Source organism: Alosa pseudoharengus, unplaced genomic scaffold (genome assembly GCF_046254945.1).
Source record: "Alosa pseudoharengus isolate Yale_2024_CS ecotype anadromous, Long Island Sound unplaced genomic scaffold, YU_APseudo_1.1 YU_APseudo_1.1_scf_20, whole genome shotgun sequence".
Taxonomy (NCBI): Eukaryota; Metazoa; Chordata; class Actinopteri; order Clupeiformes; family Clupeidae; genus Alosa; species Alosa pseudoharengus.
In genome coordinates, this window is record NW_027468664.1 from 13,363,110 (window position 1) to 13,376,159 (window position 13,050).

Below are 13,050 nucleotides of genomic sequence, written 5' to 3' on the forward strand. Positions count from 1 at the left end.
GAAGCCTTTGATTGACAGTTTTTTCCCTCTGTCACGGTAACAAGGACAAGAAAGAGGAGGAGGTTTTGGGCGAAGGAGGAAGGGAAGAAGAGAAGGCAGAGAGGGAGGGAAGGGAAGAAGGGAAGGAGAGAGGAAGAGGAGAGCTGTACAATGAGACAAATCCCCGAGAATCAAGTCGGGATCAAAAAGGAGACAATAAAAAAGGGAAGAAATGGTAAAGGAGGAGAAGTAGTAGAATACGAAGAAGTTGGGGAAGGGGGGGAGGGAGAAAGGGGGAAAAAAACAATCCCACACAACAACATCCAACATCAACCCCCCAAAGCCTTCATATAACACAATAGGGTTCCCTAGGTAACCTGGATTTTCTGCAGTAGAGCAAGGTGGTGCTGAAACAGCGCCGGAGCTCCCTGTTGGAGAAAATGCAGATGAAGGGGTTGACCCCTGCCTGGGCGAAACTCATCCAGACGGCGGCAGTCAGGTAGCCGGCGGGCACCACCGGTCCGCCAGCGAAAACCCGCCAGTAGCAGGCTACCAGGTAGGGCCCCCAGAGCGCCAGGAAGAAGAACGTCATGATGTAGAACATCCGGCTGATCCGCTTCTCCGTCTTGAACTCGTCCAGCACCAGGAGCCGGCGCCGGCCTGCCGCGTTGCTGTTCTGGCGGATCCCGAGCAGAGTGGGTGGGGTGGGTCCGCGCCCGAAGCCGGCCAGCCAGTTGGCGGCCGCCTGGCCGCTGGCGCCGGGGCCATGGAAGGTCCAGTTCTGGCTGACGGCGGGCACAAACTGGACGGGCTTCATCTTCCGGCGGTCGTGCACGAAGAAGATGAGCTTGAGGTAGACCAGCTGCGTGGCGAGCAGGATGAGGGCCAGCAGGAGCATGAATCCCAGCGAGTCGTTGGCGCGGAACGAGCGGTGCTGGAACGTGCACTGGTCCTCCTCGCGGATGAACGAGTACGTCCCCACGTCCAGCACCGGCGGGAAGGCCATGGCCACCGACAGCGTCCAGACCATGCAGATGACGGCCAGGCACGTCCAGAAGGTGAGCCGCTTGGTGTAAAAGCGGTGGTGTGCAATGGCCAGGTAGCGCGTGACGCTCACACAGAACAGCATGAAGGCCGTGTGGAAGCACGAGAGCACGCCCAGGAAGGCGATCACTTTGCAGGTGAGCGTGCCGTACGTCCAGGCCGAGCCATTCTTGACCGAGGTGAACACAAAGGGGAAGCAGATTGCTGAGCGCAGGATGTCCGAGGCGCACAGGTCCAGCAGGAAGTAGTAGGGCGCCCGGTGCAGGCTCTTGTCTTTGACAAGCAGGATGGAGATGAGCAGGTTTCCCACGACGCCGACGCCAATGATGAACCCCAGGGAGGTCAGTTTGAGGAATGTGGCGAGAGGAGAGACATTCTGCAAGATGTTGTGGTCCCCTGCATGGCTATAGTTCGCCATAGATGGAGGGATCATAAAGATGACTATGGAGCTTCAGCTGTGTTTCATGATCTGAAAGCGTGGAGGAGCGATATATCCATTTGGTGTGCTTTGAAGCAGATTCCACGCGTGTTGGCAGCCTTGGTTCTAAGGCATCCTTTGTTCTTTTGTCTCATCACACCTAAAGAAGGAAGAGAGAAGAAAAAAGCCCTGAATATGTGATCCACCCATCAGAATTGACTCTCAACAAGAAAAAAACGCCAGTGCTGGATTTTCTGTGCGTTTCTACCCGTTAGCCTATATTCCAGGTGTGGACAAGTTGCATAAGAGCCGTGCGTCTGTGTTCTTTTGTGTCTTCTATTTTCCTTTCCCGTTTAAAATGCACATTGCAATTCTAATGGTATGCAGTGCTCGCCGTGATCTTGCTGGCGTCGTGCATGTATATATCTCGATAAAACACCACCATTAAACCTTGCTACAATAATCAACTAATGAATATGGAGTGCCCTCAAAAACCGAACGAATATCGCCGACAGAATGACACCACTTATCAAAGAGGAGGAACATTATATAGAGAGAAGCGTCGAATAATTGTTCAGTGTTGTAGCCTATTTTATGGACAGTCAAAACATGCTTGGCAAACAAAGGGCTTTTAAATCGGAGGTTTTGTTTAGTCGCTACAGCATAAAGCCTGTGAAACATTTATAGAAATGCAGCAGGAAAGCTGTTGATCACACCCATATACCCCGCAGAATTGATGTAGGCTATCTTAGCGGGAGAAGCCCTGTATCAAGTCACCCAGCCCCGGTATTGTGGGGGGGAAAGCGGAGGGCGCACATACAATTATGCATTCGTGTTTCAGACAGATCGACTGTTGCTTGAAATTACTGGGTTCACACAAAAAAAGCCATTCTTTTGATTAGGGTGTTCACTGAACTGAACATTAATCAACAGCCTCTGGAGCATATGTCGCGCGTAGACAACAAACGGGAAATCCATAAAATGAAATTTGACATTTACATTTTGTTGAAAATATTTTAAGATATGATAATTTCAAATAGAGATATAATGCAGAGAGCTACGAATGACCAAATAACCTAAGGAAATGCCTTCCAAGACGAACAATGAGGTTATATGACATTGCAAATGCACAGAGAGCGTTCTGTCAGCTGTAATTATAAATAAAATGTTTGCGTCGCAGGATTTTCGGCATATCAAACAGTAGACTCCATATACATGTTTGAACATATTCTGACGTTTAGGCTAAACATAATTACTCAGTTAGAGCGCAGCGAAACCGTCGACGTTTCGCCCAATGCAAGACAAAGATATTTTTCGTTGCATTTCTGACAGTACATCGCTAGACTGACTGTAGCCAAACCGCACATCCATTAGGCAAAGCAATTTCTAAGTAACCGCTTCGAATTGACTGCGATTCGACCCACACGCAAATGCCAATTAAACAAAGACGGCAACGAATGTATCAATTAAAACCATACCTGTTGATATTCCTCTTTGTCTCCCTGAAGGTTATTTACATTGTAGGAGTCACTTTGCTGTAAAAAACCTTGGTTTTGTTGCCTGCCCTTTTTCCACTGTGAATATACAGTAAACGGCCAGATCGGAGCATGCGCACTGATCCTATTTGTGATCCAAGCCGAACCGCGGCTGGTCTCTTGTTGCAGTAGCACACAGTCTAGCAGCATCTGCTCTCCGGGAGACCATCACAAGCGTTAACATTTCCTATATCACTCAAATAGTCAGATAGTGATAAAGACTCGATCATCCTGGTAGCGGGTACAACCTTGTCTCCAGATGATTTGGTTCTGAGTAGGACGTGGGTTCTTATACTGCACTCTTTGTATGTGGCTGCGTCCTTAGTCATGATATGAAGCCTGACGTGTTTTTTTTTTTGTTCTTATGAAGGGAAATGGGAAATAGGGAACATTTAGGGACTTATGGGACCTGACGCTTGTGGCTCTTTAAAAAAATGGTCACGAAACAGTTAAGTAAAGAAAGCAGTTCAGCTAGGGATAGTCTTTTTTGGCATGCATAATTGACGCACACTTCACGGAGAAGTGGGCATTGCACTGCGCGTCGCGAGCAGTAGCTTTCTGTCCACATACTCCGTGTTAAAACCAATCAAAGCGTGAGAATTATAAGATGTGCGGGAATTAAGAAGCGAAGTCTCTCTCCCTCACGCGTTATCAGATATTCAGTTAGCACACGTGGGCCTGGAAAAATATATGTAACTTGGTTCATTTGTTCTTTTGATGCATGTAAACATATGTGAAGGCCTTTCTCTGATAGATCTGTGTGCATATGATTATGATAGCCATTGTGCACAAAATGACAGCAGTTGTACAATTTTATTACAGAAATACAGTAGCACACATTATTCACTCAACAATTACGCACAGCTAGTTCTGTAAGAGCAAGATTTTGCATAGAAAAGCAACCCTGTCAGAGACAAAAGTTTAAGGTGCAGGGCACAAAATATAAGTCTGAAACATGACCTATATTACAGGGTTATGATGTGACTATCTGAACACAAACGTGAGACAAGCGTACAGCGAGGCAAAGGGTTACACTTTGGTCCGTCAACATGAATTGAGCATAGCTAGGCCTATTCGTGATTCTTCAGTCCACTGCCGAAGCTTCACAGCCAGTTCACGTGTTGTAGTTCACAGTGGTTATGGACAGTATGACCATCGTCACTGTTCAATTTGTGCTAGGTTCGGGGCAGGTAACAATAGGTTTTCAAAAGTGTTCGGTTCTCCTTTTTCCTCTCCATTGTGGATGATGGTGCGGTCTCCTTTTCTAAACGTTCTGTTGCAGTCCAGTGGTCCATGTTCCTTGTACCCTTCATCGTCGTCGGGGTAAAAAGAAAGCACAGCGGAGAAGCAAGAGACGTTTAAGAGATTCACTTAGTAGAAAAAACACCGTATCGCTCTCATGTAGGCTAATCTGAAGCGAGGACAGTAATAGTATATTTCCGGGTACATGGCCTGTTGCAACTCACAGCACAGCTGGGTGAATTCAAAACTGTCCATTTCTTTTCCGCGCATACCACCCCAAGCAGGCACAGAAGCCTACCACCGTAATGGTCATTCCGAGTAGCAGCGCCACTGCATCGCCACCGTCAATTGCTGCAGCCGACGGTATTATTGCCATAAATACAAGTAACGAGTACATAGCTACAGCAAAGAACTCCAACGTGGGAGCCATGTTGTCGGCAGAATCAGTCAGATGGTTGGTGACGGCGAGTCAGATGATGCAGTACAACTTCCTTATTTGTGCTCAACCAATGGCATCGCTCATCTCGCCGCGCTGTCGCTGAGGCTGTCTTTTCCATGGTCTTTTCACCCGCAAACAGGTATCATCCTCATACGACCACAGTGAATCGTCAGTGGTTGCAAGACAAAATACTGATACCGTATCGCTGTTGTTCCTAACCAAGCTGACAAACTCATTACAAAAATAATTGAATAACCTTCACAAATTTACTATAGAATGATGCATGGAATATAAATATCCTTTATAATGGTAGGTTTCGTAAAAGCAACTAGGAGATATCATGCACTTCTTGCTTCTCTGTTGTGATACATTAAGTTTGATAGTGAAGATTGGGAACAGGGTAATTAGTAGCCTAGTTAGGAGCCTGACCTCACCACGTGTGACAGATTTTTTCCCGTTTTTCTCTGTCCTGGAAAATCCCACCTCACCTCACGCCCCCCGATCTACAGGCGCACATTACTTTTCAAATGGGTGATTTGTTCTTCCATAAACTATGTCAGTACAATCTCTGAAAAATTATAAGTGACTAGGATTGTGGTAATTTACCAGATAAAAATATTTATAAACGTTCACAATATAATAGTTTACCTACTTGTCATAATGTCATGATGTTTAGACACTTTGAAAAGAGCACATGCAGGAATAATTTTGCTGCTGTCCTGGTTTTACATCAGACTGATCTTATCTCAACATGAGACATATAGAATTACCTATGCACCTGCCACTAGTCACTTGTCCCTGACATAATCCCAGGTTTGGTTCTGCATGTATCAGCCTAAATAGAGTCTTCCTCGACGACCTTGTGTTAAGAATCCTTTAATCCTCTGCCACCCCTTAGGTTTTTCTGACACTGTAATTGCGGAGTAAATTGCACATCCAGATCCAGCATTAGCCGCCCACTGTTCGGCCATCGCGAGCCCATTTTACAGAGCGCTCAGAACTGGAAGCCAAGCATGTTCGGCGTTTTGCTGACCGCGGTGCAGCTGTGTGAGAGCCTCACCTCAGTCCACCTCGGCCTGCGCCATGGATTAATGGACATATGGCGGGGCAGGGGTTCCTCCATCTCTGTCAGTGACTCGCCTGTCCTGCCTTGCATGATGTGATGTGGCTCAGTTCTAATTTAATTAGAAAGGGGCCAGCCAAAATCAAAATACATGAAAAAAGAGGGAAAAAAAGGTTGACCTTACAAGATGGCTGCAGGGATGTTTGACCTCTTCTCTGCACTGCTATGTTCTTTTCTCTCTCTCTTTCTCTCTCTCTCTCTCACTCTCTCTCTCACTGGCAGATCAGATCAGCTGGACAACCAAAGGCTGGTGTTTGTTGAGGGTGAGCCATTTTTGAATGCCATGCATGCTGAGATTGTGTGTGTGTGTGTGTGTGTATGGTTGCTCACTGTTCAGGGGAACCCAACAACAGCCAGATGTTATTGTGTCCGAGTGTGTCTGTTTATGGGTTTGGGCATATCAAAGTTATGCAAGGTGAGACGTATGTAGTTTGTGTGTCAAGTGTCAAGTGTCAATAGTGATTTTGCTGATATGAAGGAAAAGGAAAATTTGTGTATATATTCAATATATTCATATTTGTGTATATAAAATTTGTGTTATATCAATCTGTGTGTTGTTTTCCATTTGCAGATAGGTCCTTACACAGGTTTTGATAGCTGAATAAGTGACTTTCCTTTCAATCAGACAGGTAAAGTGTTAACCATGCATGCCATATATTAACTTTGTATACTGTATATTAATACACCATTTCATAATCATTTCAATGAATGTTCCATGTACTTTCCTTCTGTTCCTGGATATACTTACTAGGTTAAATAATTACTGCTTTGTGAACAGAACCAAACAATACTCTCTCAGTCACCACCATCTGACTATCTCAGGCACCCAATTATCACTACCCAGTGTACTGACAGTCTCTCCCACCTTGGCTAAATAGGACAAAAAAAACAGCCTTTCGGAGGATTAATTATACACTGAAATTGGATTCTCTGAAAGAGAGAGGGGGAGCGAGTGGGAGAGAAAAGGGAAGTGTGAGAGAGAGAAAGAGAAAACTAGTGAGTGAGACAGAGAGAGAGAGAAGAGAGAGAGAGAGAGAGAGAGACTCATAAAGGCGATTGCTGCTTTTGTAGATAGTTCTCTGAACATGCATAATGAATCCCTGTGTAGGGGGTCGACAAATGGCTGGTCCTGTGGCTTTTCAACTAATGTTCTGGGTGGTAAATACTTAACAGATCTGAATCACTGTCAGGGGGAGAAGGGCACCCAGTCCTTCAGCAGCCATGGGGGACAGTAGGAGACTGGGATGAATAAACAAAGATGAATGAATGAATGAATGAAAGAATATTTTTTCTTTGAAACCTCTTGAAGGTGTGTGGTGTTGGATGGACTGGTGTGTGTGTGTGTGTGTGTGTGTGTGTGTGTGTGTGTGTGTGTGTGTGTGTGTGTAGGGGTTTGTGTTTTGTGTGTGTAGATGTCTATAGCCTTTTATAGACATGAAGTGGACTCCTGACATGATCCAGGCATCAAATGGGTGCATGCGACCACTATGTCCAAATTATTTTACCTCAAATTACAGTTCTAGTGGGCTGGTGGTCTGACACCACCAGTGGGGGCGGGGCGATGACGTTCGGTGTAAAACTGATGGTGTATTGGGTTAACTGTAGCCTGTACATTTATGACATCATCATAATCAAGTTCATCATTAGTTCTAATTCATGATAGACCAGCAAATAAGGTAAGTTCCCATAGATAACGATTGTCCTGTTCACCCTGTGTGTTATGCACTACCAGTTATAAAGCAAACTAAATTATGGTTTCATGAGCCAGGATAAGGAGCATCTTGCTCCATTATTGACTTCTGAATGACAGGTGAAGATATGATGAGTGAAACAGAAATATATATAGCTTAATCTATTGATAGAATCACATGTGAACAACATGCTAAGTTAGCTCATTCACATACACAGTGTTTAGGCTACCACTTAGATGAGAAAGGTAACTTAGATGCTAAACTATACTATAGCCTATGTGAAAAAGAAGACAGTCTTAAAAGGACAGCTTTCGATCCCCAAGAGGGAAAATAAAATAAGTTTTCAGAACTTTTAATTTCAATGATCTGGACTTGCCATATATGACTATTATTAATCATCATTATTGATTGATAGCCTATATTGAGCAGCATCCCCCGACAATATATTGAGCGTCAACCCTGACTCCTCCTTTCACTTAAACCACCCAGAACATTTAGTCCAGGTATGAATAACTCCCACCTGTGTAATGTCCGTTTGCGATTCCACACTCGAGTCTGTTTGAGATCTAGACATAATTGCATGGACATATGTCCTGAGGTCATGTCTGAAAACAGCTTATGTGATCTATTGTGTGTGTGTGTGTGTGTGTGAGAGAGAGAGAGAGAGAGAGAGAGAGAGAGAGAGAGAGAGAGAGAGAGAGAGAGAGAGAGAGAGAGAGAGAGAGACTGTGCCCTGGTACTGGATAATCAAACACACAGGTATGAATGCATTGGCTCTGGATACACTCACCGGATTTTGCCACAGGTGGCCGACAAAAGTGCAGGATCAATCCGAAACAGCCTGATCATGTTGTTCTTTTTATCTTTTCTTCTCCAAGGGGCATTGTCTCTCGCTCCATGTAGAACTACACTGACCATTTCTCTCCCAATTTGCAGTGGTGTCAACTCTTAATGGAATTTATGATCAATGGTTTAGAGCTCAGGACACTTTATTTTCTTGTTTTGTTTGGGTTCTCTGATAGTGCTCTTTTGTCTTAACAGAGATAAATTGTGTGGCTGCAGTTAGATACCAATTTTTCTCCCTCACTCTGAAACCTTTTTTTTTCCTCCAGCAAGGGGAGGTTCTGTCCTCGAAGACTGTTGCAGGCAGTTTGTATGCAGTCCACATGCCTCCAGCAATGCACCGTAATTCATTTTGATTGTGTGTATGTTTGTGTGTGCATTTGTGTGTGTATATGTCTGAATTAATTCTGTCTGTATGTGTGTGTATGTGTGTGTGTGATAGAGAGAGATAGAGAGAGAGAGAGTGTGTGTGAATGTTGTGTACATCTAAATGTATTGTGGCTGTATGTGTGCACTTGTGTGTTGTTCAGTGACAATAGAGGGGGTAATCAGAAATCACACAGCTGTTGATACTACCGTGCTATCTGCATGCATATGCCTCTCTATCTGCATCACCAATGGCAATGCTTTCCACAAGTACACACTCACCGTACACACACACATATACTAGTACACACACACACAAATGCACACACACATGCTCTCTTCCTCTCACACACACACACACACACACACACACACACACACACACACACACACCCTCACACACATACACACACATACACACAGACACCAGACACACACACACACACACACACACACACACACACACACCTCATTCACTTACTTCTCTCTTCACCCTCCCTGATGGTGCCACCATTCAGCCCTGTCAGTCACTCAATCAGCCCTCCAGATCGGCTCCTCCTCCGAGAGAAATTTAATCTTAGGCCAGAACAGCTTTGGGTGCAGATAATCCTGATTGCTTGGGAATAAAAAAAAAAAAAAAATATATATATATATATATATATATATATATATATATATATATATATATAATATATCACACATCGTTTCTGATGAGAGCAAAAAAAAAGACAAAACATCTTTCTAGTATTTGACTAATTTGACAGATTAGAAGCATCATGATGTTGCAGCCTTATTGGTCTTCTGTAGATGTGTGGCCTTTTGTAAGACAGGCCATGCAGTGTGTGTGAGACAGAGACAGAGGAGTTGTGCTAGAATCCTGGTCATTGAGAGGCCTTTGGAGAAGGCTGTCTATTCTATCCAGCCCTGCTTTTAGAGTGATGTCTAGAGGGAAGTGTGTGTCTGTGTGTGAGTGTGTGTGTGTTTGTTTGTGTGTAAAGGAGACATGTATGTTGACGCTCTGACACAGATCTCGGCTGCTTGTGGCACTTTTTTTTTATGTCATTCTTTATGGATTTAAGAGTCCACTCCCGTCAAATGCCCATTCAGTTGAATAGTTCCAGACCATAACAGACATACTGAATAGTGCATAGTGAAGTTAGGAAGCCAGAGCTGCCATAACCCTTTTCAACAGAGTTATGCTACTCAGAGTTTGGCTCCCAGTTTTGAAACGATGAATGAAACATCTGACAGAAGAATGAATAGTGACAGATTTTACGTAAGTAGAAAAAACACAGGAATGACCTACAGTCTATCATCCATCAGTGATGTACCAATGTTTTTTCCGAAAAGTCCGATAGGAGAATTCCGGCAAGTTTTCCCATAGATCTTCGTTTCTCGAGGTCACCGAGTGCTACTGTCGGTATGAAAAAAAAACGAAAACAATCGGATTTACCTAGCTCAAGTTGCTACAACCAGCAGCTATTGTAGTCAGGCAGCTCCAGCGCTATACTCTGGGGGCATGTCCGTGAGCCCCCATGTATATGCCCACAGAGTGTAGCGCTGTAGCTGCCTGGCTGCGTTAGCTGCTGGTTGTAGCAACTCGAGCTAGGTAAAACCGATTGTCTTTATTTTTGTTTTGTGCTGACAGTACTCGTGACCTCGAGAAACGGAGATCTATGTGAAAACTCACTGATTTCTCCTTTAATACTTGTATGGTACAGTATGTGGCTTAAAGCTGTTCTATGTCATGTGGTTGATTCTCATGATTGTGTTAAAACTGTGCTGTGTTTTCTGACCTTCCCCCTGTGTTTACTTGTTGCTTTGCTGTGCTGACTCACCCCTCTCTCTCTCTCTCTCTCTCTCTCTCTCTCTCTCTCTCTCTCTCTTCTCTCTGTCTTTCTCTTCTTGTCACACCATCACTTCTATTATTTGTAGATTTTTAAAACAAAATGTGTCATTTGGATGTATTTGATCACCTGTCCACTTGTAGAAGTCGAGAGATATGGAACAGTTTTTTAAACATCAGGATAAGAGTCATTTGGGCCACAGAAAGGATAACGTGTAAGTGGTTGCTGTTTCCATGGTAACATCAAATGTAGCTGCTCTCTCTCTCTCTCTCACACACACACACACACACACATAGACACTCTCAGACACACACACACATACACACACACACATACACATACTCTCTCTGTCTCTCTCCGGCTCTCTCAACCAGTATTTTTTTAGCACCTGAAGTTCAAAATGAGGGCAGCAATAATCAGAAGCATAGCATGAGAGACAAGCTATCATTGAAATTGTCATAGTGATAAGAACAATTATTTAATGGTAATGGTTGGGCTTTGCAGTCACATCAAATGGAAGCACTAAGATATGTTACACCTCACCCAGACAGATGAAACAGAATTCAAATGGACGTGTCGATCTCACTCCTTTCTCTCTCAATTGCCTTTCAATTCAATTTCAATTTATGGGCATGACTTACAGTGCTGTCAAAGCAAGATCTCTCATAGGTGCACAGGAAGTCAACATGACAATGTAAGTGAGCATATTAACCCTTAAAGGAGGGAATGTTGAGAAATGAACGTTCTAAAGAATATCTGGGTTCATTGAATTCAACATAGAATTTTAGAACCTTCAATTGTTGCGGAACTTAGAACGTTCAAAAACCTACACCTTTAAGGGTTAAAAAAGTAGAGACAGTAAAGTGAGAACTGAGAAAAAAAGCTAATGACGTGGGATACAGGCGTCAATTCTGTCTCTCTCTATTCCACCTAGACTTAGAAACACACACAAACAAAATAGACACATAAACACACACACACACACACACACACACACAGATACACGTATGCAGTCCATAAAAGGCCATCTCCTGGTTGCATTTTCATTTTGCATCCCTGCATTTTCATTCAGCCCAGCTCCATGCTCTCCCATGCATCGTGTTCGCTCACACAGTAAACAACCTATTACGTGACCTATATATCTGGGGCCAGTGCTGTTGCCTCACTCAACTCAATTACCTTGGCCAGCCTGACTGCTGTGGAGATTCTCACAGGATGGTGTGTGTGTTTGTATGAGAAAGAGTATGTACAGTATGTGTGTGAGAGAGAGAGTGTGTGTGAATGTGTGTATTTGATGTAGATCTATGGAGGTGTGTGTGTGCATGCATGCATGTGTGTGTGTGTGTGTGTGTGTGTGTGATAGAGAGGGTGTATGTGGGTGTTCACGTTAATATATGTGAGTGAGCGTGTGCTAGTGTGTTTGTGTATGCGAGTGTGTGAATGTGTGTATTTAGTTGAAGAGGGTGAAAGAGGTGTGTGTAACTCAGTGACACCCCTTACCTCAGCAGGCTGTAGAGCCATAAGTGAAAGTATCTATACAATATCTAGAGACTGGGAGTAAGTGATTCATAAGTGATGTGTTTGTGTCGGTGTGTATGTGTGTTTGTGTCTGTGTGTATGTGTGTGTGTGTGTAGATATGCAGTACACAGATAACACTTGACAATTTATGAGATGCTGAAGTGTGTGTGTGTGTGTGTGTGTGTGTGTGTGTGTGTGTTGGCTGCTGGAGTGGTGGTGTGAAAAGCATGTTAAATGTGCGAGACATGAGAGAGCCTTGGCATGACCAGCTGCATCAATAGCTCCTCTGGCTTGATTGCTGTGTGAAGCTCGAGTTTCTTGAGGATGTCACTGCTGGCCTGCTTTGGTACAGTCCCTGTGATTGAGCCATCAGTATCTGTCAGTAACAGAGAGAGAGAGGGAGAGAGGGATGGAGAGAGGAAGAGAGAGAGAAGGAGGCAGGGGAAATTAGTGGCATTGCTGATTGCACAGGCTGCTAATCAGCAGTGTTGAGCAGAAAAGCAGAAAGCTCTGCTGGGTCAGAGGCAGCCACCTAATTTCACGCTGGCGTCTCCTTTTTCACTCTCTCTCTCTGTCACTCACTCCTCTTCTCTTTCACGCCTCCTCCCTCACTCTCTCTTTCTCTCTCTGTCTCCTCTTTCTTCTTTTCTCATTTTCTCCTTTCACTCTGTCTCTTCCTCCCTTGTGCATTCTCTCCTTTCTTCCTCTCCATCACTCTCTCTCTCCTCCTCCTCTGTCACTCTGTCTTGCTCTGGACACTTCGGCAATAGGTTTTGTTGTCACAAATGTAAATTTTTTTTAAAAGATGAACAATGTTTCTTTCTTGTTTGGCCTTTCTTTCTCAGTTAATATCTGCCCATGACATGTTTTTTCTCACTCTTCTCTCACACATCATCTCTCTTTCTATATTGCTTTCTATCCTCCACTCACCTTCTCTCATTCTCTTTGCTTTTTGTGTCAATCTTCATTCTCTCTCTCTCTCTCTCTCCCACTCATTATCCTGC

The 13,050-nt window shown here is 44.1% G+C and overlaps 2 protein-coding genes across 2 annotated transcripts; both read right to left on the reverse strand.

The window, feature by feature from the left end:
• Positions 1-301: 301 nt before the first annotated feature.
• Positions 302-3,007, reverse strand: gpr85 (G protein-coupled receptor 85). Its single transcript, XM_076297327.1, has 2 exons — positions 2,920-3,007; positions 302-1,601 (listed from the first exon to the last, which is right to left on the reverse strand). Exon 2 carries the CDS (start codon positions 1,454-1,456, stop codon positions 326-328), a length of 1,131 nt encoding a protein of 376 aa, XP_076153442.1. The 5' UTR covers positions 1,457-1,601; positions 2,920-3,007; the 3' UTR covers positions 302-325.
• A 763-nt stretch (positions 3,008-3,770) lies between these two features.
• Positions 3,771-4,670, reverse strand: LOC143136614 (small integral membrane protein 30). The gene is made up of 2 exons (XM_076297328.1): positions 4,443-4,670; positions 3,771-4,283 (listed from the first exon to the last, which is right to left on the reverse strand). Exon 1 carries the CDS (start codon positions 4,646-4,648, stop codon positions 4,460-4,462), a length of 189 nt encoding a protein of 62 aa, XP_076153443.1. The 5' UTR covers positions 4,649-4,670; the 3' UTR covers positions 3,771-4,283; positions 4,443-4,459.
• Between the last annotated feature and the right edge of the window lie 8,380 nt (positions 4,671-13,050).